This window comes from Xiphophorus couchianus, chromosome 15, assembly GCF_001444195.1.
Source record: "Xiphophorus couchianus chromosome 15, X_couchianus-1.0, whole genome shotgun sequence".
NCBI lineage: Eukaryota > Metazoa > Chordata > Actinopteri > Cyprinodontiformes > Poeciliidae > Xiphophorus > Xiphophorus couchianus.
Genome location: NC_040242.1, coordinates 23,071,673 through 23,099,398, shown reverse-complemented (window position 1 = coordinate 23,099,398; position 27,726 = coordinate 23,071,673). Strand labels below are relative to the sequence as shown.

General features: G+C 42.5%; 3 protein-coding genes across 6 annotated transcripts in view; 1 reads left to right on the top strand and 2 right to left on the bottom strand.

The window, feature by feature from the left end:
• Positions 1 to 531: 531 nt before the first annotated feature.
• Positions 532 to 5,607, bottom strand: gja10b (gap junction protein alpha 10 b). The gene is made up of 2 exons (XM_028040220.1): positions 2,510 to 5,607; positions 532 to 858 (listed from the first exon to the last, which is right to left on the bottom strand). The coding sequence occupies exons 1-2, from the start codon at positions 3,932 to 3,934 to the stop codon at positions 820 to 822; spliced, it is 1,464 nt and encodes a 487-aa protein (XP_027896021.1). The 5' UTR covers positions 3,935 to 5,607; the 3' UTR covers positions 532 to 819.
• A 78-nt stretch (positions 5,608 to 5,685) lies between these two features.
• casp8ap2 (caspase 8 associated protein 2) lies at positions 5,686 to 17,996 on the bottom strand. 3 transcript variants are annotated; one of them, XM_028040212.1, is made up of 11 exons: positions 17,910 to 17,996; positions 17,682 to 17,799; positions 16,745 to 16,801; positions 15,101 to 15,178; positions 14,742 to 14,842; positions 14,587 to 14,661; positions 14,179 to 14,294; positions 11,714 to 14,052; positions 7,735 to 10,333; positions 6,624 to 6,723; positions 5,686 to 6,554 (listed from the first exon to the last, which is right to left on the bottom strand). In XM_028040212.1, the coding sequence occupies exons 2-11, from the start codon at positions 17,743 to 17,745 to the stop codon at positions 6,492 to 6,494; spliced, it is 5,592 nt and encodes a 1,863-aa protein (XP_027896013.1). In that variant the 5' UTR covers positions 17,746 to 17,799; positions 17,910 to 17,996; the 3' UTR covers positions 5,686 to 6,491. The 3 variants fall into 3 exon arrangements, with proteins under 3 accessions (XP_027896013.1, XP_027896015.1, XP_027896014.1); XM_028040214.1 differs by having other exon boundaries at positions 17,686 to 17,983; XM_028040213.1 differs by lacking the exons at positions 17,682 to 17,799; positions 17,910 to 17,996 and adding an exon at positions 17,255 to 17,354.
• A 114-nt stretch (positions 17,997 to 18,110) lies between these two features.
• mdn1 (midasin AAA ATPase 1) overlaps positions 18,111 to 27,726 on the top strand; it is a 57,997-nt gene continuing 48,381 nt past the window's right edge. For both annotated transcript variants that reach the window (XM_028040211.1, XM_028040210.1), the window contains exons 1-16: positions 18,111 to 18,346; positions 18,912 to 19,138; positions 19,687 to 19,911; positions 21,135 to 21,242; positions 21,378 to 21,573; positions 21,653 to 21,862; positions 22,086 to 22,217; positions 22,321 to 22,424; positions 22,736 to 22,850; positions 23,011 to 23,180; positions 25,557 to 25,638; positions 25,791 to 25,886; positions 26,027 to 26,139; positions 26,507 to 26,661; positions 26,741 to 26,801; positions 27,445 to 27,656. In XM_028040211.1, coding sequence (XP_027896012.1) covers positions 18,251 to 18,346; positions 18,912 to 19,138; positions 19,687 to 19,911; positions 21,135 to 21,242; positions 21,378 to 21,573; positions 21,653 to 21,862; positions 22,086 to 22,217; positions 22,321 to 22,424; positions 22,736 to 22,850; positions 23,011 to 23,180; positions 25,557 to 25,638; positions 25,791 to 25,886; positions 26,027 to 26,139; positions 26,507 to 26,661; positions 26,741 to 26,801; positions 27,445 to 27,656 — 2,302 coding nt within the window. In that variant the 5' untranslated portion in view covers positions 18,111 to 18,250. The remainder of the gene's footprint in view (positions 18,347 to 18,911; positions 19,139 to 19,686; positions 19,912 to 21,134; positions 21,243 to 21,377; positions 21,574 to 21,652; positions 21,863 to 22,085; positions 22,218 to 22,320; positions 22,425 to 22,735; positions 22,851 to 23,010; positions 23,181 to 25,556; positions 25,639 to 25,790; positions 25,887 to 26,026; positions 26,140 to 26,506; positions 26,662 to 26,740; positions 26,802 to 27,444; positions 27,657 to 27,726) is intronic.

Here is a 27,726-nt window from a genome sequence, read left to right as displayed (position 1 = left end):
ATCTCCCTTGTCATGGTAGGTTTACAGTTGTGCCGTATTCTTTCAATTTCCAGATGATGGATTGAACAGTCAGATGTCCAACGCTCAGAAAATAAGCTTCTCCACAGCTTCTCCCTGATCTGCTCTGTTCCTTGGACTTTATGATGCTGTTTGCTCCCAAATATTCTCTGAACTTCTGAGGCGTCATAGAGCCCCAGAGGTACTGATATTAGATTATGACATACATATTTGTATTAAGTTAAAAGGACATTCCCACTTACCTAAAAAAAATAACTAAAGCATACTGTATATGAGCTAAATGTTTTAAATGCTGGTTAATGTTTTCTAAAACCTGACAAATAAAAATAATTTAATGATACAACAATAAGTTGTTCAGTACTATGAAGTTAAGGTTGACTAATGCACAGACTCAGTAGCTGGTGATAATGTCCCCTCTCTGTAAAAAGAACAAAAAATATAAGAATAAGTTAGAAGTGTGTACTGCACAAGAAAAGAAATAGTATCTGAAAATGTTATCAAAAGAATTTTATTGTATTTCTCTGTCATTGCCCACTGTCCTAAGTTACATCCTGTAATCCAACATCTTTGCTATGTAAGATGTTGAGACTCACTTTATGTCCAGCCATGCATGAATTGACACAAATGAATCAGTGATTGGATCCACAAACCTAAACACAGAAACTCTAAGTGTATGAGTGAACACCATCAGATGGTGAAAGTTACACTGAAACTAGAAATGAGGTGAAACATGATGTGAGTGCTTATGTCTACAGAAGTCCTCAGTGCCTCTGGCCTCACGCCAACATGGATGTTTCTGGTTCACTTCTTCATGATTGAAGACAACTCCAGAATCATGCTCTGAAAGAAAAAAAACAGTTGTGGTTAGTCTTTTGTTATTTAAAAAGTAGACTTTTCTTTTTTCAAAGTTTTTTAAAAAGACTTAATATTTCTATGTTTTCAACATATACATTACTCTACAATGTATATCTTGAGTTATGTCTTCACAGGTCTGCCTAAAGAAAAATCAAACCTCCAGCTGCAGCTGATCCAGAGCGCTGCTGCTGGTGTTCTGACTAAAACCAGGAAGATAGAAAACATCACACCAGTTCTAGAGTCCTTACAGTGAGAGAATAGACTTTAAAATACTGTTAATTTATAAATCACTGAATGGTTTAGCACCAAAATACATTAAATATCTGCTGTTGTTGTATCAACCTCTTAGCAAATTAGTTCATGAAACATTACTTTGGTGAACTGCTGAACACATACAAAGTGTGGTTCTCAATTTAGTCTTAAGCTGAATTTGATTTAGTTTAAAGTTAATTTGTCCTCATTCCAAATTATTTCTTGGTACTAAATATACATACTCATTCTGAACTGTGATATTACTCCATTATTTAATTGGTTATTGAATTTATTCTTATTTATTCTGGTGGTTTTTCATTGTTCTTTCATTTTTACTTCTAGTAGTTTAGTTCAGTATTACTAAATTAGTGAGTTTTATGCTTCACCACTTGATAATTAATTTTGAACTGTATCTTGTTAATAAATATAGAAATAAAATTTTGTTAATACATTCTTTTATATTTTGGAGAGAAGTTGTTTGTTTTCCATAAGTGTGCAGAACTTGTTCTCTCTTCAGTGCTAAACATAATCCTTTAGCTAATGTTATTTAATATCAAACCTCATCAGGCAAGTGATCATAAAACAATAACTGAGATGGAAAACTATTTGATTTTTATTTCCTGATAATCAGGTGGTGTGTTTTTGAGCATATTTTGAGCATACTAAATACAACTGAATGGTTGAAAAAGTTCAGACATCCTTTATCTGAAATGTTTGACTTGTAGTACTGGTGAGATATGCATTAATAAACATATTGTTGGGACGGAGATGGATATGAATCTAAATCTCAAACTTCTCTGATGCACAAAACACGATTTTATGCTGGTCACTATTTTTCTCAGTTAAATATTGCTCCTGTGTGCATGGTGGTGGAGCTCATGCTGCTGACCTAACTCATACATATTTAGGTGGTCTTGTTTGAAGATTTGACTGGAGCATTGTTCATCAGATCTATATCTAAATACCCTCCACACAAAATTAGACAACAGCACAGTTTTCACAGATTTACTGTATGACTTGGTAAGTTTTGGGCTGATTTTCCATGGCAGAGATTTGTTTTGGTGTTGCCTTCTCTTCATAGTACTTATGAGTAAAGTTTTTTATATATATATATCATTTTGCTTATCAACTGAGACATTTCTTTTGTACCAGTAAATCATAACATCATCTATTATGATGTGTCATCATCATGAAATGCTCTGGGTTAAGAACCAGGACCGGCCTGGGTGTCCTGTTGTAAAATCTCTTTCTTAGACTCCACTGAATCAAATATGAGTAGTTTTATTGCATCAGCAAAAAAAAAAAAAACAACATTTTCAGCATTATAGCAGGTTAAGCGTAATATAGGGTGCTACAGTTTTCACTAGAAGGAATGTGTTTTTACCATGGACATCCTCCTCCCAGAGGCAGGGGGCGGTGGGGTCATCACTGGGCTTTCCCCCTGGTTGAAGTGCTGGGCCTCGGTATCTGTTCCACTCTGAGAGGCGTCGCTGTCAGACGGACTGGCAAGCTTGGCCTCTGACAGTCCTCGGGACATAAAGCTGCACTTCCTGGCTGTGGGATAGTGGTCGCTCTCTGGAGAATCACTCATGTCACTGAGTTCCTTGCAGACACTGACTTTACTCTGCTTCCTCTGAGGGATCCTCAGGGCAGCTGGGATCTCAATGTGGCTGGCCACCAGCGTTGCTCGCGGTCCTGCATAGTGAGGCTTGCCCAAGCAATGAGGTCCGTTTGACTCATCGCTGCTGAAGGACGGTTTTCTGTTCTCCAGAGTGTGTCGCCGCTCCACAGCCCCCAGTTGTCTCAAAAGCTGGATGTCACCTTGGCTCGGCCGGAACGTCTGTGCAGGACGCTGCTGTGAGATGTTCATGCCTTCTGTATTCTGGCAACCTGCTGCAACCAAGTTACAAGGCAGCACATCTCTTTGAGCATCCTTGTAAGGATCTGATGTAACAGGACTGGCAACTTGAGTTAGCTGGATCAGCCTTTGTGGTGAGGAGTTAGTGAGAACACAAATCTGCTGCACTATAGAATTTTTCTTTGACCTGCAGACACTGTCATCATCTCCATATTTGTATCCATAAAGGATTTGCTTGATCTTCTTCACACCCAGATGGAAAATCTCCAGAAGGTTGAGAAACAAAGACACTCCGGCAATGACAAGCATGAACACCATGAAAATATTTTTCTCTGTAGGCCTCGACACAAAACAGTCAACACTGTTGGGGCATGGCAGTCTCTCACACTTGTACAGAGGAGATAGTCCAATGCCAAAAAGAGCACACTGACCAATGATGAAACCCACCTCCACCACAGACCTGGTCAGGATATGAAAAACATACGTGCGCAGCAATGATCCTCTGAGCGGAGCTTTCCTGACTTTCTTCTGTTCGTCTAACTTCCTGAGCTCCCGCTCGATTCTCTTGTGGTCCTCCTGGTCAGCATCTGCCCCCTCCAGCTCTGCCTTCAGGCAGGCCTTCTTTCTGTGCCTCTCTTTTTCAAGGGTTCTCAGGCGATACAGAGCATGGCCCATGTAGACCAGTGAGGGAGAGGACACAAAGATGATCTGCAGGACCCAGTAGCGTATGAGGGAGATAGGGAAAGCCTGGTCGTAGCAGACAGTCTTGCAGCCTGGCTGCTCTGTGTTGCAGACAAACTCGCTTTGCTCATCGTCCCAAACATCCTCTGCTGCAACACCAAGTACAAGCATCCGGAAGATAAAGAGGATGGTGAGCCAGATTTTCCCCACAATGGTCGAATGAACGTGGACCTCTTCTAAGATGCTCCCCAACAAGTTCCAGTCCCCCATTTTCTCTCACATTATTAGTAGCTGTGAGTGAATAAAGAAGATAACGTGTATTGTAAGACTTTTATGTTAATGTTTTAAATATCAAAGGAAAAGCTGTACTTACCAGTCTTCTAGAGACCTTGCTTTGTGTATTTGATTATAAAGATCTTACAAAAAAGATGATCCATCTGCAGCAACATCAGGACTCATTGGCTGTCCCTTGAAGACTGCTAAAACCCCGCTGTGCTCTGTGGCCGACTCTGTTTCAATGTTGCTGCTAACTAGGTCTCCAGTTTGAAGCTATTGATCCTCCACACAGGCCTACAACGCCCCGAGGTCAGTTTCATCCTGCCACACTTTTATCAGGACACTAAACTGGAAATAGCGCTGACTAAGGTGTCAATATACAGCTTTGTCCAAAGCTTTCAGGCTTCCTTAGGCTCCAGGGGAACTATAACATGACTAAAACAACAAAGATTCAACAAGTTTCTCCATTACTCTGGATCTTGAATATCAGCAGGTTAGGTTACTTAGAGCAGCAGCAGCTCAGGCACTCAGTATCCACAGGCTTTGGTCCTTGACCCTGCCGTCACTAATTTGATCTGGAGCCTTTCTGGATGAAACCCTCCTCATCCCTTCCTGTTTGAATACAGTGAATGAAGGCCATTAATCTGGGAAAATCACATGTAAGTCAGTTTAATCATTTGTTCACACTCTTGAATGAATACCTTGTGATTCCTTATCAGAATTCAGTCTTCACTGTTAAAAGTCTTTCATCATCTTGACTTGTTAGTATCTGCCCACTATTGTCTAGAAAAATCTGTTCTCACTTCTTGTCTACAGCTTTCTCCAGGTTAGCCCACAGACTGTCTGTTCAATTTAGTTTTGGAATTTTGCTGTTCCATTCCAAAGCCTTTACAAAGTCGTTCTCATGTGGATTTAGATGACAGTATATTAGACAGTCTGTGAAAAAATAAAGCTCCCCTGCCTCCTCCCTGTGGTTCTATTGCCATCTGCAGAAATACACCACATTCAAACAACCCCAATCAGAGCTAGGAGGAGGGTCTTAGCACTGTCAATCATGCTGGTGTACACGCTGCTCACCACATCCTCCTTTCTCTCTGCTACGCTACAGCTCCCTCCCCACAGTGGCGCCTGTCATGAATGCTCAGGCTAATTAGCATGGCCACAAATGACAGCAGATAGTTTTTTTGCAATAAGTTGTTGCTCCACCATTAGCACACTGAGCGGCATGTACACTGATGTGATAGACAGTGCTAAGACCTCCTGACTCTGATTGGTTGTTTCTGGATGAGCAGTGTGATTTTTTTCACAGATTATTTGTCCAATACTGTCACCACACAGACAGCAGTTTGTAAAAAACACTCTACAGGTCACTAGGTCAGTGTAGCTGTATTCTGTGGTAATTCCCAATAAAATGGCTCACTCAGTGCTCCAGCCTAGTCTAAGTGCATTACTGAAGCAATGTTTAGGACTTATAAAGACGTGACTGAGCATGTTTGGTGTCAAAGAACTTCACCTAATAGAAAACCAGTCATAAATTGGAGACGAGTGTGAGCCAAGCCTTCTTTCCCAACATCAGTGTTTGACCTCACCAATGTGCTTCTAAAAAATTCTTTATAAAAAATCCTCTTAAATGAAATTTAATGTGTAGAGTTCAGAGAGCAGATATATTCATTTTCTGTTCAGTGGATGTCATCATAAAAAAAGACAAAGATCCATTATAAAGAACCTCCCATCTGACACAGGCATAAATAAATAAAACTTTATTTTCAGAAAAGGATATGTACAACATGAAGAATAATAATGCATTCTGTTTTGATTTATATAATCAGATGATTTCAACTAGATGCCATCAAGGCACAGAAACAGTGTGAACAGTCTGCTGATCTGAGTCGTTTAATACTTCTCTCCTGCCTTGATTGGACATGTAAACGTTTTCATTAGAAACACCAATGCTAGTTGACCAGCATCATACAAAGATTGTTTGCAATAATGACCAAATCCATCTGTTTGACAGCAGATGAGTTATTGCTGAGTGATCCTTCCAAGTTTCCTCTGAGGTGATCCACTAACAGGAAAACATGGAACTTTCCTGAGCTGGAAACTAACTTCAAGTCTGAAGACGGACATTTTCCAGCTGTCCGTTAGAAGACATACTCCTGAGATGGTTTTGATTGCTGTACAAATTGATACTATTGAAAAAGGAATATGCAGATACTGTCATGGATTTTCAGTAAGAGGAGCTTAAAACAAAAAAACTGTCTCAGTTGGTTAGAAATGAACACAAAAGTAAAACCATTTCCAGACAATGAATCAAAAAATCAGATATCCTTTAGCTTTCTGTTTTAATTAGCCATGAATCAGTTCAACACAGAAGAAATCCCTCAACAAGAAGCAATTATGCTTCCAGTCGTTTGAAAATGAAGTCCATGGAGCGTAGCATTGGTGTTGAACCAACTCTTCAGGACTCTCCAGAACTTTCCATTTAACAGGCATTTAGAGTTTAATTGTATTGAGGTGGGTGAGATCTCCCTCTGTCTGTAGACTGGGACAATCATATGTCCATCTTCCCCTGCTTCTTAAAAAGCTTCATAAGCTGGTAAAACCTGTGAGCAATCTGAAAAACATCAAACAGTAAATAACTGCAAACCTTAAATAAAACCCTGAAGACTGAAGACTTGCTCACCTGGCCTGACGGCTTGTTTAGTTTCTCAGACAGTGTGGAGAACGTTTCCCGTGAAGCTCCTTTGGTCTTCAGGAACATCAGAATGGCTCTATCTTCTTCTCTGAGGAGAGGATGAGCAAAAGAGACTGAGCATCATTTCACCATCGGAACTTTAAACTTGCCTACTTGCTCTGTTTGACCAACAGTACTGCATACTGCTTAAAGGTCAAAGTGTTTCACACTGACATCTAAGTTCAACTGGAACATTTGGATGAGGCAGTGGAGGAACAACAGAAACAGAAAATAAATTTGCAAAACTAATCAACAGAGGCAAAACCTTTGCTTTAACTTCTAATTCCATCTATGTCCATTGAAAAGGGTTCTACATGGAACTTAGGATAATAGCAAATATGCAAATAATATTTGTTTATAGAGGTTTTATGTAGCTAATATATAAATGTTTATGTTTTAACTTGGATAAAAATAAAATTAGGCTACAAACAAGACATGTACACATGATCTGTCTGTGCAAAAGTAAAAGCATTTATTTTCTTCCTAAACAGCACTGTATAGTCAACTCGATTCAATCCAGTCATTTAAAATATATCAAATGTAGCTGATTGAAACTTGGCTGCAATTTTAACTTGCAGTTAAATTGAATAAAAAATAAAATAAAAACCAAATGATAAAAGTAAGATGTTCATCCAAAATCATTAAGATCTTTAAGTTCCCAGTCATCCCTCCTCCCCAATGAGCTTTCTAGAAAAAGAAACCAACATCAACTCATTTGTATCAGTCACTCAGTATCAGTGACTCTGTGCTGGAACCAACAGGGTCAGAGGAAATGCCCTCTAATGACCACAGTTACAAAATGATACATTAAACACTGGAATGTAAAGCTGGTTTGCTTCGTTCTAATGTCCTGTCCAACTTTAATTTGTGATTTATTCAGCCAGCAGAAAATGATCAAAAGCTATAACTAAATGATACATTTTTCCACATAAAAAGTGTCAGAATGTCAAGACTTTAACAGAGCCATTGATGGCATGACTGTGGTATGACTATGAGTGGACTGAAGTCATGCGAGAAGTGCTTTTATTTCCACGTGACTTCAGTGAATCATGCTACTGACCTGGTCCATGCCATCACCACCTCGCCCTTCTTCCTGATGATGTTCTTGGCAGACAGGCTGCTTGGGGACAGAGCTGCTGGGGAAAGTTTCAACTCCTCATCACTCTTTCTGGATGGAGAAACCTCCTGCAGACTCTTGTCCTCCTTTTTACATCTTTTGGCTTTCAGCTTTTCCTGTCGTCTTTTCCGTTTCCGGAGCTGTTCACAGTCCCTGGAGGTTTTCTCTGATGAGCTGCTTGTGTCGATGGTGAGACTCTTTTCTGACTCGGACACGGTGGTCTCCTCTCTGCCTGAGTCATAGAACGGTGTCTTAGTGTTTGGGCTTAAAGTGGCACTGGGGGGACTGGTTTGCTTCTGGGACTGGAATGGGAATGATTTGGGTGGAGTTGCCTCTACTTGGAGCTGTGTCCTACTGGGATGTGGGACTAATGTACTGTGGGAAGTTGGTGAACTGATGTTTGAACTGGGATCTGATGGATCCGTTTCAGGAGTGGTTTTCCCAGACTGGGTAGAAGTGTCTTGTCTTGGGTTGGATGGATTGGTTCCTGGAGTCCATCTCTGTTCATGGGTGTGTGATCCAGAAGTTGGGTTTTCAGTGCTGTTCTCTGTCTGACCAGCGACCTTCAGACGTTCCTGGGCATCATGTTCTTCATGCTGCTGATTCTTTTCTATCAGTGTCTGCCTCAACGGCTCTCCAGCAATTAGTGTGCCTTCTGCAGCCACATTCATCTGTCGAATCTTTACGATGAAGTGATCATTGGACTTCTCCATCACCAGTGCCTGCATAGGAACGTCAGGCTTGAAGAACAGAGTGCTGCCAGGCGTTTGGGAGGTGGTGCTGTCTCTGGAGCTGCAGCTGGAGTTGTCCAGGGCCAGGTGGATGTCCTGCTCCGTAGCGTCTTCCCCATCCAGCAGAGCATCCTCACTTATGTGTGCGCTGATAACGCTGTCTGGGGTGGACACCACATGGATTCCAACGCCTGCTGGCTGGAGGAAGCTGAGGTGGCTGTCAGATTTAAGAGGAGATGGAATCGTCAGGGAGACAGCCAGATCTTCAGCTAGAATGGAGTATTTCTCTGTTGCCAAGCTGCCCTGCAGCAGCGCTCTGTTTCCAGACGGAACCTCCAGGAGGCAACTTTCATCGAACAAGGCTGGGTGGAGGGGGATGGGGGTTTTGATGCATGGGGATGACCTCCGTCTGGGTGAAATGGTGGACCAGGTAGCAATGAGTCTGGCTGAAGTATCGGACTTGGATGGTGAGAGGAACTTTGATGGTGTGGCAAAGTTGAGAAATCTCTCTCCATCCTTCCTTGGGGTCCCAACAGCCCAGGCAGTGTTGTCTCCACACATCCCTGTGCTTTCTAACAAGTCTGATCCTTGGAGAAGACACTTGAATATTTCTCCCATCTGAGAGTCTCTGACCAAATTGAATGTCAAACTGGATGCTTGTTGCTCAGTAAGCAGCTCAAAGTCTGTTCTATCGATCACAGAGCCGTTCTGAGGGATTACCATCTTAGTTTTGTCTGGAGACAAGGCAGCGTTGCTGTCGGACAGGAAGTTGACCGTAGTTTGTGTGTTTACGCGTCCTGGAGGATGTATATGAGAGGCGCCATCTTTTTCTGTGTATGACATACGGATGTCTTTACCTCTGCTGCCTAGTCCGGTTCTGTAAGGGACTACTGCACATGACTTGGTCCGACCCAGGCTGGAGTTAGGGGGGTGTTCTGGACACTGAATCCGAGTCTTGTTCTGTTTACACAGCGGCTTCTTCACTGGAGCCTGCTGAGGCTCGGTCCCCTGTCCACCGGGCCTCTTGTCTTCAGTGGGAATCCGGACAGCTTGGCAGAGGCTCTTCAGTGTTGTCTGGATGTCCATGAGCAAGTAGTCCACTTGGACATCTACAAAGTCCCACAACTTTTGCTTTAGATTGACTGCTTGCTGTTCAAAAATGCGTTTCACTATGCCATTATTAAGCACTTTGCTAAACACAGACGTAATTAGTTTCCTCAGCTTGGACTTCAGCTCCTCGGCATCGCTGCATATCTGGCCAAAGTGAGCACCGTCCACAAACTCTAAAAAAGACTTCTGAAAATTGTCCATCACACCCCAAAAGCTTTTTTTAGGAAAGGTTTTATGAAGCTTCATGTATTTTTTCCGCATCTCCGTGCGAACCATCTTGAATGTTTCCATTATTTCCTCTACAGTCGAAAAAGATGCTTTGCTTGCTGATGGGCAAACAGTTTTAAAACGACTCCTGGGACTTTGCGTAGAGACAGCAGCTGAATCAAGAGGTTCTTTAGAAGCAACCCGCTGTTCTTCAGGTTTTCTTCTTGAAGAAGACTGGAGGCTGGGTTTATTCCTGACTGGTTCCGTTAACTTTGCCCTCTTGGTGGCAGGAACAGGAGAACTAGAAGTTGCCTCATCACTCTCGCTTAAAATTTCCCCTTCTTCCAGTTCGGTGTCAAAAGGGCTTGAAATCTGCTCAGACTCCATGTTCACCATGTCCTGTGCTCCTCGGTTAGCAGGAGAACCTGGATATTTGTTCTCTTTATTAACATCCAACTTCATCAAGTTGGTCTCAGCAGCAGAGGTGGAAAATTCTGGACAGAAAGGTAAAGGAACTGTCAGTATATGCAACGATAATATTCAAGACATCCAAGACTAAGTGAAGAGATTCAGGAACACCAGAGCCTTACAGTCATGGCAATCAGTGGCAGGTTATGGTGCAACAAAGTCAATATCATTTTCAGGTATTTTACACATGTTGAGGGATGAATTATTGTCTCTAAATTTAACTCAACAAAGTCCAGAGAGACCAAGACCATAATCCTGTTCAGTTTACTACATAAATCACTATAACCCAACAAGTTCAATGTGAGAGAACTAAAGAAGACAATACAACAGGTCAGTGTCAGCACAAAGACAAAGAAGGTTTTAACTGTCTGGGTTTAACAGATAGTGCTGGACACTGAATCCGAGTCTTTAGTGACAAGTCCTCTATAGTAAAACAGCTGGCAACCTGCTGACACTCACTGATTTTTTTCTCAAAGCTACATCACTGAACAAAGATCCAGAGAGCCCACCTCACTTATCATATTCCAGACTTTCTCCAACTTAGTTTTCTAAATTTAATTTCCATTATGTTTGTATGGTATTACTGACATGCAAGTACAAATCTGTCTTCCCATGATTCATCACTTCATTATGATTGATGCTTGTATTGGGAAATAAAATGACAAGTTGGGATCTAGTCCTGAAGAACAATGATCTAATGGCTCACGGTATTTGTCTTTTTTATGCTTGTACAGTATATTGTTATTTCTATTGTTAATCTTGTTTTTATATATTGTTTTTAACAGTTTTTGTGCTGTTATACCTGAATTTCCCTTTTGTGGGACAATAAAGGCTGCTTCTACTCTATTATATACTGCTCAAAAAAATAAAGGGAACACTTTAAGTGCTAAACACCTGTTTAAGTGTTCCCTTTATTTTTTTTGAGCAGTGTACTTCTGAATGAGAACGTGTTTAGGAACTCAAAAACCAGTGTTTAACAATAGGAAAAAGAATACAGATTAGATGTGGTTAAGGTTAAAAGTCACCATCAAAATGGAAAGCAATATAGATATTAACAAAATAAGAAATTAAATCAAAACCTGTCCACTCCAGTTTGCAGCTTCAAACAGCAGGAGCAAATATTCCAGACCCTTTCATGTGATTACAGCTGCCACCTGCTACCCTCTCCCTCACAATGAAGACATGAGGAAATGGGGCTCCATGTGAAAAACAGAACTTTGTGGTTTTTCAGTGAGGGGTATTAAAATATATACTTTTTTAACTAACTCAGCTCAAAACACCCCAGAATAAATGTTCAGGACATGTTGGTGCCATGTCCACATGAATCCAGCTTTACATGCCAGATAAAGCCTATGGGACTGAAGGACAGGGCTACTAGGACCATCTGGTTACCAGGCAGGCTATACCTTTCTGAAGACTCTTCACATGTCCCAGCTTGCTGTGGACATGGAGGACACCTCTCTTGGCCGTCTGTGCCGGGCTCCTCAGGGGGCTGATGACCTCAGGAATCCTCTTCAGGTTGCTCAGGGTGTGCATCATGGAGTCTTCATCATGAGGCAGTGACACAGAAGTGGACAGCTCTTTTTTACAGTCCTGGCTGCAAAACTTCTTAGGGGTAACTGTGGCGGGGCTGAGCTCTTCTGTGGTACTGCTGACCTTGGATACCCCAATGCAGTCTACAGAGGAGCTGGGCTGGGAGCTGGAGGTCCTGGGGTCTGTGTCTGTCTGGGTCATCGCACAAATGTCCTCGGTCAGACTCAGCCCCTTCTGAGGAAGTGAGGTCAGACAGATAGTGCTGGACACTGAATCCAAATCTTTATAGCTTTGTGGTTGGCCAACAGGATGGTTGTCCATGGTAACACTGGTAGAGGATGGTAGGCTGGTACCAGGGGACGCAGCCTGGTGACCCCACCCATCTCTGAGTCTGGCTTCCTCATATACCTCTTCAGTACCGTGTGTGTCGTCTGGCTGAGCTGAAGCTGCAGCTTCACTGACTGTACTCTGGGAGAGTCTGGGTGGAGCAGGAGCTTCACCTGAATCAGCTGCAGCATGTTCATCGGCAGCTGCAGCATGTTCATGTTGAGCTGCATGTGCATGTGGATCTGCATGTTCATCAGCAGCTGCAGCATGTTGAACCTCAGAAGTCGGTGCTTCAGAGCTGCTGTGTTGCTCCAGGATTTGTGGAGGTGTGTTGCTGGGCTGGGAGCTCTTTGTGACCTCCAGCTGACCTCTTTCAGTTATCCAGGTGTTGGAGATCAGCTCCAGCGGTTCCTCAGGATGTTTCAGGTTTTCCCCTGCTGCTGTGTGGAGTTTGGTTGTGTCTGCTGGACCCTGGGGTGGCCTCCAGAGGGAGCTAATGAGGACAGCCAGGGGTCTCCCTTGGGATTCAGCTCCATTGTTGCCATCTTCCTCTACGTCTTCCAAGTTGGACGTCTGGTTACGTGGAGCTTTGAGCTCCTCCAAGGCTTGCTCTTCAGCGTGTCCTGGTCCTGGTTCTGATCCTAGCTCACCTCCATCTACCTCATCAATGACACACATGTTGTCTAGGTTAGGCTGGGAGTTTTCCTCATCATCACCCTCTAGTCTTAGCGGTTCCTCTAGGCTGCTATCTCTGGGCATTGTGTACTTTTTGATTGGTGAAAGAGTTAGATTCAGTGTTTCCATAAAACACAACTTCCTGTTTGAGTTGTTGTCGTTTACAGAAGTATTTGCGTCTGGGCTGGGTTCTTCAAAGGATCTTTTCACATCTCTAGGTTTCGTTTCCCGTCGTCCTTCCTTGGATCCATCAGCCTTCCCAGTCTGTTTATCTCTGTGCTTCTCCCGGTCTCTGCTGCTCTCTTTCTGACTGCTTCTTCTGTGATGCCTGCTCCTGATTTCATCCTCGCACCGTCTGTCCACACTTCTCTGATGGTCTCTCTGTCTGCTCCTTTCCCGTTCTCTACTGCCATCACTGCAGCACTTAGTGGACTGATCTGGAGAGGAGCTTCTCTTGTTCTTTGGATTGGACCAACTATCATATTTGTGACCTCTGGGGATTTTTCTGGACTCTGGGCTGCAGCTCCCTCCTGACTGCTGATCAGAAACTTTAGCATGCTCTATAGAGCTGGCTTTATCTGTTCTCTGAATTTTCCTGCCTTCTCTTCTGTGTTCAGAGGAAGCTACAGAGTGGAGATGTTCTTGTGAAGAAGTTTTAGCTCCGTCTGATCGGCAGTGTCTCCCAACATTTTGGTATTTCTTAGTTTTGTGAGACTGGGAGTCAAACCCTTTTCTAGTGTCTTTGTCTTCTTTGTGAGCTTGCTTTTGCTCTGAGTCCTTATTATGATGGGAACAGTCTCTAAGCTTCCTTTCTGCTGATTCAGACAGTTTATTACTTTGACCTTTGACCTCTCTATCTCTGGAAGTGCACCCCTCTACTCCAGGCAGTTTTTCAGCTGTTTCATGTCTTTTTGAGCAATTATGAGTTGAGGACTTCATGGATCTGCTGAAATGACAAGTTTCCTTTGAGGTAGGTTGAGGAGTATCTGCTGGAGGAGGCTCCTCCTCAAACTGGGAACTAATAAGAGGAGCAAAATGAGGAGGATGATGATGAGGAGGAGGAACAAGAGGAGGACGAGGAACAATAGGAAGAGAAGAAGGTAGTGGAAGTGTTCTTGTTGAGGAACAGCTGGAGGAGGCTCGAAAAGATGAACGTGGATCCTGGGCTTGTTTTAGCTGAGGCTGATGATGATGATGAAATTTTTGGACCCTACAAAAAACAACAAATGCTACTTATTAGAGAAAATTACATATGAATTTAAAAATGTCAATGTCCATCCCAGGGTGCTAGTCTAGAGCACATTCTGTTTCCATGTGTTTATAAAGTAACACTCACTGCTGAGTCAGCTGCTTGATCTCAGCATCTTTCCGAATGATTTCTTGCCTTGCTGTTCGTAAAAGTGCAGAGATGTTCTTCTTAAGACGATTGTTCTCACTGCTCAAGCCAGTATTCTGTCCATGGAAGAAACAAAACAATGTCATTAATAATTATCTTATGATCATAAAGACCACACACTTTTTAAAATGTTGACTTTTTGTGGGAAAAATTAGACCAAAATGAATCATTTCACCAAATTGTCAACTTTAATGTGACATTTAACCTGGGGAACTCGGTTGAAAAACAAACTGAACAAATAAACTAAAATAACATGGTTACATATGTGTTTTGAGTAAGACCTTATTACACATTATGATTTACAAATATTTGCTCAATCTTCTTGCAAAAATACTTGCTGAAACAAACCTGTGTTTCCATCTGCTGTAGTCTTCTGTGCAGCTCTTTGATTTGATTTTGGGTTGCTTCAAATCTGGATTTTAACTGCAGAGAAAAAAAGAAAGTGAGATGACTGGTCCTGAAGAGGAGGACCTGCAGCTGAACAGGTGACTGCAGCTTGTTACCTCGGTGTATGATGTCTCCCTGTTGTTCTGTTCCTCTGCCACTATATCCTCATAAAGATCCAGTGAGTCTTTCAGCCCAGAACCAACAAAAGGCCACTTTTCTGTAAAGCAAGAGCAGAACATGCAGTAAAACATGTTTCAGGGTTCCCCCCAGCATAATCTAAGCCTGGTGGGCCACCTTGCTTTACTTGCCCTTGATAAATGTACTTGATAAATCATGAAAATCACAATTATCAAGTTCATTTCAATTTATCATCTGATGAATTGATTTATTTGTTAATGCGGCAGGCATAGGGGAAACCCTGCAAAACATTTATCAATGTCTTACAAAACAGAATGAAGTGGAAGAATTCCTTTACCAGTGTTGCTGCCAACCCCAGCAGCATCCAGGCCTTCATAGATATCCACAGAGTCTTCATCAGCCCCGGGGTCCACCGCTGAGGGGAAGAACAGGAGGTTTAATAATGGTTTGAACAAAATATAGCCTGAGCGTAAGTTAAGTTATGCACTGTAAAAATATGTCATGCTAAATGTGCCTACTTTCTGTCTGAAACATCTAAGAATTTAAATAATCCTCTTAAATTTTGGAAGAGAGGTAAATACAGCACTTCCATCGTGTATTGTTGTTAGTGGAAAAGAAATAGTTGATAAAAATGAGATTCTAAAATGTTTAATAACCACTGTATTGCTATAACATCCCCTTCTGAAACTCAATAAGCTGGATGTCAGTTCTCCCACTGTATGCTGTGATGATTATCACCAACCCAGAAATTTTAATTTAAAGCAGTAACAGCACCAAAACATGGACTACTGTGTTTTCATCCTGCATGCACAGAAGCTTTTAATAATAAATATTTCTCACAGGATACTAATAATTGCATTGTTTTTGTCTGTAGTAATTGGGTCGAATGCCAGCACCACCTTGTGATGTAATGAAGGTGGTGGAGGTGGAGGTGGAGAGTGTAATGCTCTCTACTTATTACCCAGTAGAGAGCAATATATTGACCAGAATATATTGGTACTGCACTGTAGTGGAATGCACTGCACTGTAGTTAGCTTCCTACTTTTGGAGCGGTGTCTGGTCAGCTTGCATTCATACTGCATTCAAACCGCATCAGAGTTCAATTCAACCAAACCGAGACCAAGGTTTTTGGGCTCAGTCTCTTAGCCTGCATTAGACCCACTAATAACCCTCATTAGTTATTACTGGGTTATTGTTTGAACTGTTTCTCAGTCCAACGCTCCAAAAAACATTTGTAAACAGCGTAACAGATAAATGCTATTGTGATGACATGCTGAGGGTGGAGTGGCAGTGCTAGAAGGAGGTTCTTAAAGAGACAGGTGCCTAATTTCAAGGTCTTATTCTGGGAATTTCTCTAAAATTTTATTTCACTATAGGACCGACACGTGAAACAACCGGGTGAGCCGAAGATGCCCTGCCTGTACTCACCGGGGGGCACTAATAACCCCCACTAATGAGGGTTATTAGTGGGTCTAATGAGGGTTAGCAGAGATGTTGTGTGGGTTGCCATGGTAACGTGGCAATGCATGTAGAGTATGTAGAGTAAAGCTGATGCATAGAGCGAGGAAAAGCAGAATATAAGTGGTTGTTTGACCCTACTTATCAGTTTACTTTTCCTCTGCTGTGATTTTTAAACCTTCAATAAATGACAAAAACGAGACTAATTGCCAGGTTTGTTTGTAGAACGTGGCAATATTCATAACAATCATCAAATCAAATGAAATATTTCCCAAAGATCAGGAACCAAATAAACTAATTTAACAGTGGCAATTATGTAAAATTCAATTACTGACCAACACAGAAAGAGATACTTTTTGTGTTGGTTTTTGTGCTGCTTAGTCCGCTCTTTCATCTTGACAGAAACCAAACTGTTTATAGATTTATATCTGTTCAGTACCAATAATAGAATAGAAGTACTTTATTCATCCCAATAACTTAAAAATATCACAACAATCCTTGGGAAAAACCAGCTGAGACTTACAATCAGAGGCATCAAACGTCTCCATCCTTTCAATCTGTTCTGCTTCTTTGCGAGAACCTAGTAATGAGAAACAAAAAGCCATTATTAACCAAAAACTGTTGAGAATTGTTAAAGAATTGTACAATCTTGTACAATAAAACGGTGTTTAAGATCCTCCACAGAGTCAGTAAAGCACAGCTGCAGGAGCAAACCGCTCTGGAGCCTGACAGGTTCTGGCCTGGTGAGAGGAACAACCAGGAGAGTCTGGGCTCCGGCTGGAAGGCTGAGAGCAGCAAACTGTTTCCATAATAAACACAAGTAGTGTTGGACAAAATCCCTCCCAAAAAAGAAAAATAATTACATTCAGGGTGGCTCTACAAGATTTCAATTTAATGACAGCTTTTTGACTTTCTTAATCTGTTTTGTTGTTTAATAAATCGTGACAAGGTGGGATCTGTTTTTCATAGTTTCTCAAGTATTTCATAGTATTTGTAAGTAATTGTGGAGTTTAGTTTGCCCTTTCCTTCCTACCATGACTCTCAGACATCGTTCATGGAAGAAAGCTCAGTTTTCCAGTATTAGCAGGTGTGAGGTTCCATGCAGGTTCAGAAGCTGCAGATGACGGGCCTGACTGTAAACAGATGAGATTCTCCGGGATCCGTTACCGTAAAGCAGCTTTGTTGTTGCTAAGGTTTCCAGAACGGAACGTTGCTGTCATATACCAAGGAAATCTTTCCCTTAACATAAACATATCAGCTAAATATTGACCTGTAAATGTTCGTACTAATAATGATAATTTAGTGATATAAATTATCACTAACAAAACCAGGTTTAGTCACAAAGCCAACGTTAGCAATTACGGTCGCAGCACAGCACAAAAAAATCCTTGAGCCTTCTGAACTGAGCCAAAAACCCACTAAAACATTGGCCGAAATCATCCCTGGAATGTCTGCCTTACTTGCCTGACTTTTCCTCTGTGCCTTGTTGATATTTCCAAGACCAAAGTCGCGCCAACACTTCATTAGACAGGAAGTAACGACATTTTCCCGCGGTCTGCTACCAGGGCAGGCGACGCACTGTTGTCAGATTCCAACAGGAAAAAAAAAAACTTCTCAAAGTCTGACAAGCTCACAGACTCCAACTCTACAGAGAGCCACGAAGCTCTCTGGCGTTCCGCATTTCCTACCCCCAACCAGAGCAGCGGAGAGCGGCAAGCAGCAGTAGATGAGCCAGGCTGGCGGACGGCTGGAGAGAACAAGCTGCTCAACTTGCTGGTGACACGCTATCCGGTGCGTCATCAACAGGCGACACAGAGAGAGGGCGGAGGAGCGGAAGTCCACCCGGAAACAGTCATACTTCACCTCACATGTGGATTTTAATAGCAGTAGTGGAAACGTGTTTTTGTGTTTTGTTACAGGAGCTCGTGATGACCCGCGCGCTTTGCTTTAATTTATTGTTTACACGTTTAGGAAGGTGTCCATAAAGCGCGTGCGCTTGTTTTTATTAGAACTTGCTCGTGACCCAGTGATGGAAAATCTAGAAGTGAGTTTGTCATCTCTGGCCATCATATCCAGACATGTGGAGAAGAGTCACAACCAGATCAGCCAGTATCTGTCCAAGCAGGTGAGCAGCTGATAGCGTTATGAGTGTGTTTTATTGTTTCCATAATATATCAGAGGTTGTCTTGAACCATGGGGGAGATGTGATCTAGACTCATCACCGGCCACTTTATTAGATATACCTTGCTATTACCATGTTGAACCCTCCCACACTCTCTCCTTTTAAGGTATCGGAAACATTCCATGTTCACAGCCCAGCCGTGGATTTGGGGACTGCTCAGTCACCTGCTGTTCTGCATGTCATGGTTATTTTGGAGCTATGGTTGCTTTTCTGTCATCTCTGTAAGCCTGAGAGCGCTTTGGCCATTAAAACTTCAGTTTCTGAAAGCTCAACAACCATGCAATGTACAAAGTCCCTTGAATCTTCTTTCTCCCTCAGTCTGATGCTCACTACATCAAGCCTAGATGCCTGAATGCTATGAGTTGCTGCGATGTGATTGACTGATTTGCAGTTATGTTAGCAAAGAACCAAACAGTTAGTTCTTGCAACTATATGTGATGCACTTCCCTTTGCCTCGTTAAGCCATGAACCTGATGGTAACATCCAACCCAACCCACTCTCTCTGCAGATCTGGAGCCAGCAGGACAGACAGAGCATTCTGGAGTGTTTGGCTCAGCTCCTCTTGGAGAAGGATTACACTCTGCTGATTGCGCGTCATGTCCGGCCGCTGGTCCTGGACCTCCTGGAGCGCAACGCAGAGAGGGTCAAAGCTGGTGGCAGAATCAACCATGACTTCCATGAGCGCCTGTGTGTGGCCCTCAGTAGACTCCTCAGCATCAGTCCTGATGCGCATGCGTAAGTGATGTCTGTCACGTCCTCCATCTGCTTCACGCCTTGCAGCTGTAAATGCCCTGAAGAAGGGGAGTGTTTTAATAAAAGAGCTGGACACGGTGCTTCTGCTCCAACGGTTATTATTAACTGGATTTAACAGCAGTATGTTAGCAACAGCGCTAACAACGGAGCTAACAACAGAATTTAACATTCGGAGTGCCAAAAGAACTCACAGCTTTCTGAAAGTCAATAAACTCATTTACAATATACAGGTGTGTATATATATATACTCATACCTGAAGAAGGGGAGTGTTTTAATAAAAGAGCTGGACACGGTGCTTCTGCTCCAACGGTTATTATTAACTAAGGAGGAAGTTCCGGTGCTCTTCACTATAGCTAGCGCAAGCGCTAGACTCCCCCTGCTGGTTGAATTTGACCACTGCTTCAGACAAATCAGACTAGCCAGCCTCTGAAATAACCACATTTCAATCCATCACACAGCCTGATGTAAACTTCCATCTAACTTGACATTACTGATACTGCTGAATAATCGTTATCCTCTTCCATCAAAGGTTCGCTGTGAGGTACTTCAGCAGTGCCCCGCCAGTGTTCCAGAGGCTGTTTTTCACCAGCGAACAGTCGTCTGCGGTCCAGTACGGCCCCAGGAGGATGAAGCTCCGCGACCTTATGGCTGCCACCCTGCGCTTCCTCCAAAGTGACTGTGCTAAGTTTCGGATGCTGTGGGACTGGAGTCCCTGTGTTTCACAGCTACTCACCAGTGATGTCATGGTTCGAGGGTATGGAGCTTCTTTAGCCTTACACTTCTAGTGGTTAAGTCCTTAATCACGCCTCATTTTATTGGTGGAAGTGTCTTTGGCACCTGTATCTGCATGTTTGTTCTTTTTTTCTGATTGAGAACATTTACGAGTGCTTTTCAAGTACGAGTTCTCAAGTTGCTACTAACAATTATTTTAGGAATCGATTATTCTGAAAATCACTTAATTGGATAAAAATATTGACATTTTCTACAGACTTTTCCTTTAACCATTTGAGCCTTTTTTATGCAATATTAGAAAATACACCAAAAGATGCAAATAAATAGATAATTAAATTTCTTTTGAAATAAGAAAATATTTTATTGCCTAAAATGCATTAACATAGCATTCCTTTGATGAATTTGAACAGGTGAAACTAAACTATGCCACTAATAAGTTTTGGGGAAAACATTTTGTAGACAGAAGTGTTCTTATATCAAAAGCAAAATGTATGTATGTTTAGTACAGCTTTGACCTAATTACCACTCTGAACATGTTGTTTTTATTAGTGGATTACCAGATAAGCTGATGATTATTTCAATAATCCAATAAATGACTTCAGCCCTATGGGGCTCTGAAAATTATTTTTGGGCGAACTCTTTACAGTTTTCTGGGCGATCACAATCTTTAAAAACCCTGGCTTGCTGATACTTATTTTCTTTTTTGAAAATTCATTAAATATAGTGACAAATTTGCTAAGTTCACTTTGCTGTTGTAGCTTAGTAATAGTAGTATTCATAAACTGTATTTAGAAAAGGACAATTTACATGAATGTCACCGTTTGATGCGCTGTAACAGATCATAGCAAAAGCTAATTCACATCTGCAGTCCCTGGACAGGTTACAAATATGGATGTACAAGACAATAACAAAATAAATCACAAGATGTAGGGTTAGGGTTAGGGTTAGGTCACCAGCATGCAGGTTTCATGATCTTCAGCAGAGCAGTGAGTTGCAGAGTCAAACTGAGGATATGGTGATGCTGGGCTGAGATGGATGATTTGTGTAGCAGAAGTTTACCACATCACAGTTGTATCTATGGAAACCAGGTCAGGCTTTGTAACCCAAAGGCCCCAGAGACATCACATGAAACTTGTGAATTTGAAATGATCCTCCTTGTTTGATGCATTTAGTATAAATTAAGCCTACACTGGTGCTGGTCCAGACTCTTCCCTTTTCTCTTATTAAACAGATTTTTCCCAACAGGTCCACGGCTCAGTGTTTAGCTCTTGTTTGCCACATGACTGATAATCAGAAAGCCATCTTCCTGAGGAAAGTGCTGTCGAGTGATGAAATTCTGCACATGAAAATGAAGTATGTATAGATTTGTTTTCTGCCTTATTGCTGTCAGATGACTTTGTCTGGCTCCTTGTTTCACTGCATGTGTCCCGTATTAGAGCAGGACTCCATGGTAACTGATGCTTTCTACACTTTGTGCTGTGGGTTCAGAGCTCTGGAGGAGAGTCAGCAGGTGGAGGCGGAGAGAGCTCTGGTATTAACTAATCAGAGGTCAGTAAAGTGGCACCAGGAGTTGGCCCAGAAGTTCACCAGAGGTCAGGTGGTATCAGAGGACCTGTCCCAGAATGTTGTAGCAGTCTGTGGAGTCATTCTACCCAAGATGGTTGCGCGGCAGCAGGCTGAGCAGGTGTGTGATCCCCCGCACAGAAACAGCCACGCCCCACCTTTCAGGGTCTGTTTTTATCTATGTTGGCCTCTGCTTTCAGGTGAAGCCGAGCCACCTGGTGCTGGTGGGGTCAACCTGCCAGAATCTGAGAAGGCTGGCTCTGGCCGTGGCGTCCCAAAAGCCTGTCCTCCTGGAGGGTCCGATTGGCTGTGGGAAAACTGCTCTGGTGGAGCACATGGCAGCCGTCACCGGACATACCAACGCTTCAGACATTCTCAAGGTCCAGCTTGGGGATCAAACTGACAGCAAGGTGGGAGACATGACGCTCCATCTCAACCATTTCCTGTCAGCAGAGGGAGCAGGGTGTCTCATCACACTGTTCACTTTCAATACATGTTCACCTGTTCAGCTTTCTGCTGTTCTAGGCTTGTTTTCTTCAGCTTGTCTGTAGTCTTTTGTAAAAAGCGAAATGGCACAATAACTGCACAGCACCCTGGAATAAAAGAAGCAGCAACGGTTGTTTTGGTTTGCAGATGCTGCTGGGAATGTACCGATGCACTGATGTACCGGGGAAGTTTGTGTGGCAGCCAGGAACCCTAACCCAGGCCGTTTCTAAAGGCCTCTGGATCCTTCTGGAAGATATTGATCATGCACCTCTGGACGTGGTGAGTTCAAAGTATATTTTGGCTTTTGACGATTATTTATATTAAATTAAAATGATTTAAGTTCATTTTTGCTGCACAAAATGAAGCTAAATGTGTTTTTCAGATTTCTGTCCTCCTGCCTTTGATGGAGAATAAAAAGTTGATGATTCCAGGTCGGGAGGATTGCATCGAGGTTGCTCCTGGATTCCAGTTCTTTGCAACCAGAAGGTAAGAATATAAATACTGCAGTCTTTATAGCTTGGCTTGAAGTAGAAATGCAGAACTTGTCTGGAAATCAAATAGTTCCTTCTTTTTACTTGTTTTTTTAAATTATTTTAAAAATGGTAAAAACTAACTCCCCTAGGCAACGTCAGCCAAAACTATTTGGGACATTCAGGTTACTGGCTGATGGTTCTGAACAAGTTAACAGAAATAACCCCAATCTGTTTGAAATAGACGACGTTCTAGTTGAAGTTAGAAGTGCAGATTGTGTGAGTTGCTATGCAGGAGTTCATGTGAGTGTTACTGTGGACTTGCAGGATGTACTGCAGTGGTGGCAACTGGCACAAGCCTCAGAACTCTCATGCAGCACTGCTGGACAAGTTCTGGACCAAGCTGCAGATGCGTAACATGTCCCACGCAGAACTCAAGAAGGTGAGTGTGGAGAGTTTCACTGTCTGTAGCAACAGCACATTTAATGTTGCTTCACTTACATATACTGACCCTGGTCATACAGCAGTGCTATAGGTTACCGTATAGTGATTCCAGAGGTGTCTGTTGTCTGTTCCCAGCTCAACCTGTGCCCTGTCTGCAGGTGCTCATCCACAGGTACCCCATGTTGGCAGTGGTGTCAGACCGTCTGCTAGACATCTACTGCCAGCTGACCGGTGAGAGACACTCTGAGGTGGACACCAGCACAGAGGGACAGCAGGACAAGCCTGAGGACAGAAGTACATCGCTGGAGGGGAGAGCTCTGTCGATGAGGTGAGGGTCATTAAACCAGCAACCCCACCCCACCTTTTAAGTCTTGGTGCCTGTATGTGCCCTCACTTTGCTTTGCCTTCTACATCCATTCGCCATCCAGAGTTAAAGTCACTAAACTTACAAGCCCAGTACTATGTTGTGTGTCTGAAAAGTCTGAGGCTTTGTCTACATGTAGCCAGGTTTTTACATATCTCTGCCTCGTGGTTTTAAAAACACTCAGCACCAATTTGATTGGCTTCATCAGCCTATCAGATTGGTGTCAGGAGGTTAATTTGTATAGGCATATACTGTAGGTTGAACTACTTTCAAATGCCTTATTAGAATATAAAGTTAATAAACGATAAGAAATTGGTGATTGGGAATTACGTCAAAGCAAGTATGTGGACAAATTGCTTCTTTATTTGTCGCAGACTATATAATTGGAGTTTTTATAAATAATAATAATTTCAAGTGATATTAAACTGAGTTTTTGTGTGGACGAAAGACTAAGACGCGCAAAAATGTATTGTTTTCCCAGATATGTGTCTGCGCATAGATGAGGCCTCAATATAGCAACAAAGTTGCTAAGTTCACAGCAGTGGGTGACTCTTGTTAACTTTTGTGTGACCTGTTGGTAACAGTCAGCCCTCACTCATTGCAGAGCAATAGAGGACAATGTCTGATGTTCAGATCTTTACAGAGTTAGATAAAATCAGTGGATAAGATCCGCTTCTCATCTAAGTATCAACTGATGACGATCTCCCCAAATTAAGGAAATCTCACCAATTTATCGGCCGGTCGATTTATAGGTGCTCCCTTAGAAGTATATACACTTAAAGTATTGACATCCTGGCTTAGTCATAATGTTATAAAATCATCATGACGTCCCCCCAGGCACATCTACCAGACAAACTGAAGCGCAGCTTCTCTGGGTTTAATTAGCTTTCTGCTGCTGCAGAGTTCGATACCTTATTGATTGAACCGCTCTGTGGACGATGGGATGGAGTCACCCTTTCTCTGGATCGCTGCTGCACTCACTCACTCACTCACTCACTCCCCATCAGCTTATCATTTCAGTTTTTAGATGCATGTGATTGTTATGCATAGTGTTTCGGGTCATTTAAAGTTCATGCTGCTGACCATGACACATTTACTGCAGCTCTTTACTGAAGTCAGATCCAGATGTGACCAGCAGATTCAGGTCACATCTGGATCTGCTGGTCATAATTCCAGCTTTCTCTTCCAGAACAACAACTTTTCAATCAATCAATCAAGTTTATTTGTATAGCACACTTCAGCAACAACACAGTTCAAAGTTCTGTACGTCATAAAAACACATGGTTGTGTAAACACTACACTTTGTCTAGTGCCATTATTACACATCAAAATGTTTATTAATGTGTCATTATGTTTCAAAAGCAACTCTAAACAGGTAGGTTTTTAGTCTAGATTTAAAGGAACTCAGTGTTTCAGCTGTTTTTCAGTTTTCTGGAAGTTTGTTCCAGATTTGTGGTGCACAGAAGCTGAATGCTGCTTCTCCATGTTTGGTTCTGGTTCTGGGGATGCAGAGCAGAGCAGAACCAGAAGACCTGAGAGGTCTGGAAGGTTGATACAACAACAGCAGATCTTTAATGTATTTTGGTGCTAAGCCGTTCAGTGATTTATAAATTAACAGTATTTTAAAGTCTATTCTCTCACTGTAAGGACTCTAGAACTGGTGGAATGTTTTCTATCTTCCTGGTTTTAGTCAGAACACCAGCAGCAGCGTTCTGGATCAGCTACAGCTGGAAGATTGATTTTTTTTTTAGACAGACCTGTGAAGATGTTGCTGCAGTAACCGATGTGACTAAAGATAAACTCATGAATGAGTTTATCTAGATCTTGCTGAGACATTATTCCTCTAATCCTGGAAATGTTCTTCAGGTATGAAGAACCAGAAGAACATTTCCACTTATGTATGAACAGCATATTTCTGTTTTCAATTAAATTTTTCGTACATGTTATTGATAGTGTTTGTGGGAATGAGCGATTGTGTTTGTCCTTTGATGGACCTCAGATCAGACTTCAAATACAGTTGAGGCAACAATTATTGATCCCTCTGGCAGATTTAGATTTTTCAGTGACTTTCCTTCAACCAAGATATTTGTTCTTTAATAGGAAATGAGGCAAAAGCTAAAATGATGTAAAAGAAGTTTGAATTTGAGGGGGGAAAACTTTTTATTTACTTTTTATTAATAATGGTCTTTCTATCCATCCAAATAATTGCATGACAAAAGCCACTGTATTTATTCCAAACAAGTCAGAAAGAACTCATTGGTCAGTGCATCTCTAGAGTGTCACCCATCAGTTGGATGCTGAAGTTCATCTTTTCTGCTGCTGTGTGTTCCTGCTGTTCAGGGACCTGCTGAAATGGTGCGAGCGGATCAGTGTGAATTTTGACAGCGCCTGCCCTGCCACAGCACAGCGAGTCTTCTTAGAGGTCAGTATGCTTTGACCTATTTTTATTCTTTTGTTCAACATGTCAGCTTGAAAAAGCTGTTACCTCCACAATTTCTCCAAATAAAATAAAAAAGTAGATCTGCAGGTATCGTCCCCAAAATCAAACACTGATGTTTCTGTCTATCTTGTCAGGCTCTTGACTGCTTCACAGCCATGCTGTCCCGCCCTGCCAGCAGACTGCGCATGGCTGAGATCATTGGAAGTAAGCTGAACATCTCCAACGAGAAGGTATTTGTTTTGGAAGGATGTTTTTGTTTGGAGAAAAGCATCACCCTTAGAAAGACAAGTCAAGATGAGGAGTCGATTGAGTCAGAATGACCGTTGTCCTGTGTGTATGTGTGTGTGGGCGTGTGTGTGTGTGTGTGTAGGCTCAGTACTTCTGCCAGCTGTATCAGCCCGGCGTGTCGCTGACGGAGCTGCAGGCTGCAGTGGGCAGGGTCACTCTGCCTCGGCAGCAGGCCGACACCGTGCAGCTGGCCGTGTAAGTGGGACGTTCCCGCCGCTCACCTCATGTCCACTATGCAGACAGTTGGTTGCTGGTTCAGCGTTCAGCCGCAGATAGAACAGGGCAGACCCCTGCTGGGACATTGAATAAACATCAGATTGATTTTAAACTATTCTGTTGTAAACACAGTCATCTAATGGTTCAACCCAAATATCCCCATTGATCCTTCCCCAAAGCTAAAGTGAATGGGTGATAACCTTTGGCCTAGATACAGAGTAAATATTTTCCAATGGCACACTCCTATCAGTCAAAACATTATGACTACCCATCCAGTATTGAATAGCTTCTCCTAATGTAGCTCTAATCACAAGCATCATGTTTGTATGTGTGTTTTATTATTCAGTATAAGCAGCAGTAAGACATTTGCTGCAACCCGACCCTCGGCTGTTCTGCTGGAACAGCTGGCTGTTTGTGTGGCCAAGGGGGAGCCAGTCCTCCTGGTGGGAGAGACGGGAACAGGGAAGACCTCCACGGTGCAGCACCTGGCCTCAGTCACCGGTGGGTCCACACTGCCTCAGCTTAGCTTCCCAATGACTTGTCAAAGCTGCTCACTGATACTCCTTGTCTGGAATCCCAGGACACAAGCTGTGTGTGGTGAACATGAACCAGCAGAGTGATACAGCTGATCTTCTTGGAGGGTGAGTGACATATCAGAGATGATTAAACATCATCATCAAGTTGAACTAACAAGTCTTCAGTCACTGGACACACTGTCATGTTGATTAGGTCACAGGGGCCAGACATGGAGATTATAAAATAAAACATTACACTTCCTGTTCTCAGGGGGCGTGGCTTAAGTGATGTCACATTTTCTATTTTTATCATTTACTGTATCTACCTGCGATTGTAGTGAAGCACTGTGGTCAGCTGAGGTTGTTGTAAATATGCTAGAGAAATAAACTTTGATTTGACTTGACGCCCCATTTTGATAACTTTCGATTCTCCAGTCCTTATGAGCAAATTGACCAAATGTGAAGTTGATCAATCAAAATCTCTAGGGGGAGTTTGATCAAATTGTGGAAGCTGTAAACAGGCCAAATGGGGTCAAAATTTGGGCTGTTTCAATTTGGCAGGTCTGAATGTTTCCCACATTATGTTTATAAAGATATCCTTTAAGATATTTTAAGAATATCTTTAAGATATCTTCCTTTATCTTAAAGGAATATAAGAAGAATGGAGGTGCTGCAGAATATGAAGCTCCAGTTAGAAATATTAAAGAATACAGATGAGTAATGCAGTATGCGTTTTTTTTCCATGTAATTGTGCAACCACTATATTTAGATACAAGCCGGTAGACCACAGGCAGATCCTGCTGCCACTGCGGGAGGCTTTTGAGGACCTGTTCTCCCAGACGTACTCCAGGAAACAGAACCTGACCTTCCTGGGCCATGTACAGACCTGCTTTCGGGAAAAGCGCTGGCAGGATCTGCTTCGACTCATGGACCATGTTTGCAAGTCTGCTCTGGCTAAGGAGCTGCAAGAAAAGCCAGAAGGTAGGGTACAAGAACAAGTAGCAAGTGAGAAGACTTGTGTCAATCATTGATACGCTGATATTTTCTTGCC

Excerpts from the sequence above, each read along its gene's own strand:
- casp8ap2 (XM_028040212.1), bottom strand. The coding sequence starts at position 17,745 with ATGAAGTGTTGGCGCGACTTTGGTCTTGGAAATATCAACAAGGCACAG. Across the intron at positions 16,802-17,681 it reads ACAGAGGAAAAGTCAGGCAA|GTTCTCGCAAAGAAGCAGAA; the intron begins GTAAGGCAGACA and ends TCTCATTACTAG. Across the intron at positions 10,334-11,713 it reads TGTGAAGAGTCTTCAGAAAG|AATTTTCCACCTCTGCTGCT; the intron begins GTATAGCCTGCC and ends CTTTCTGTCCAG.
- gja10b (XM_028040220.1), bottom strand. The coding sequence starts at position 3,934 with ATGGGGGACTGGAACTTGTTGGGGAGCATCTTAGAAGAGGTCCACGTT. Across the intron at positions 859-2,509 it reads CTGGGAGGAGGATGTCCATG|AGCATGATTCTGGAGTTGTC; the intron begins GTAAAAACACAT and ends TTTTTCTTTCAG.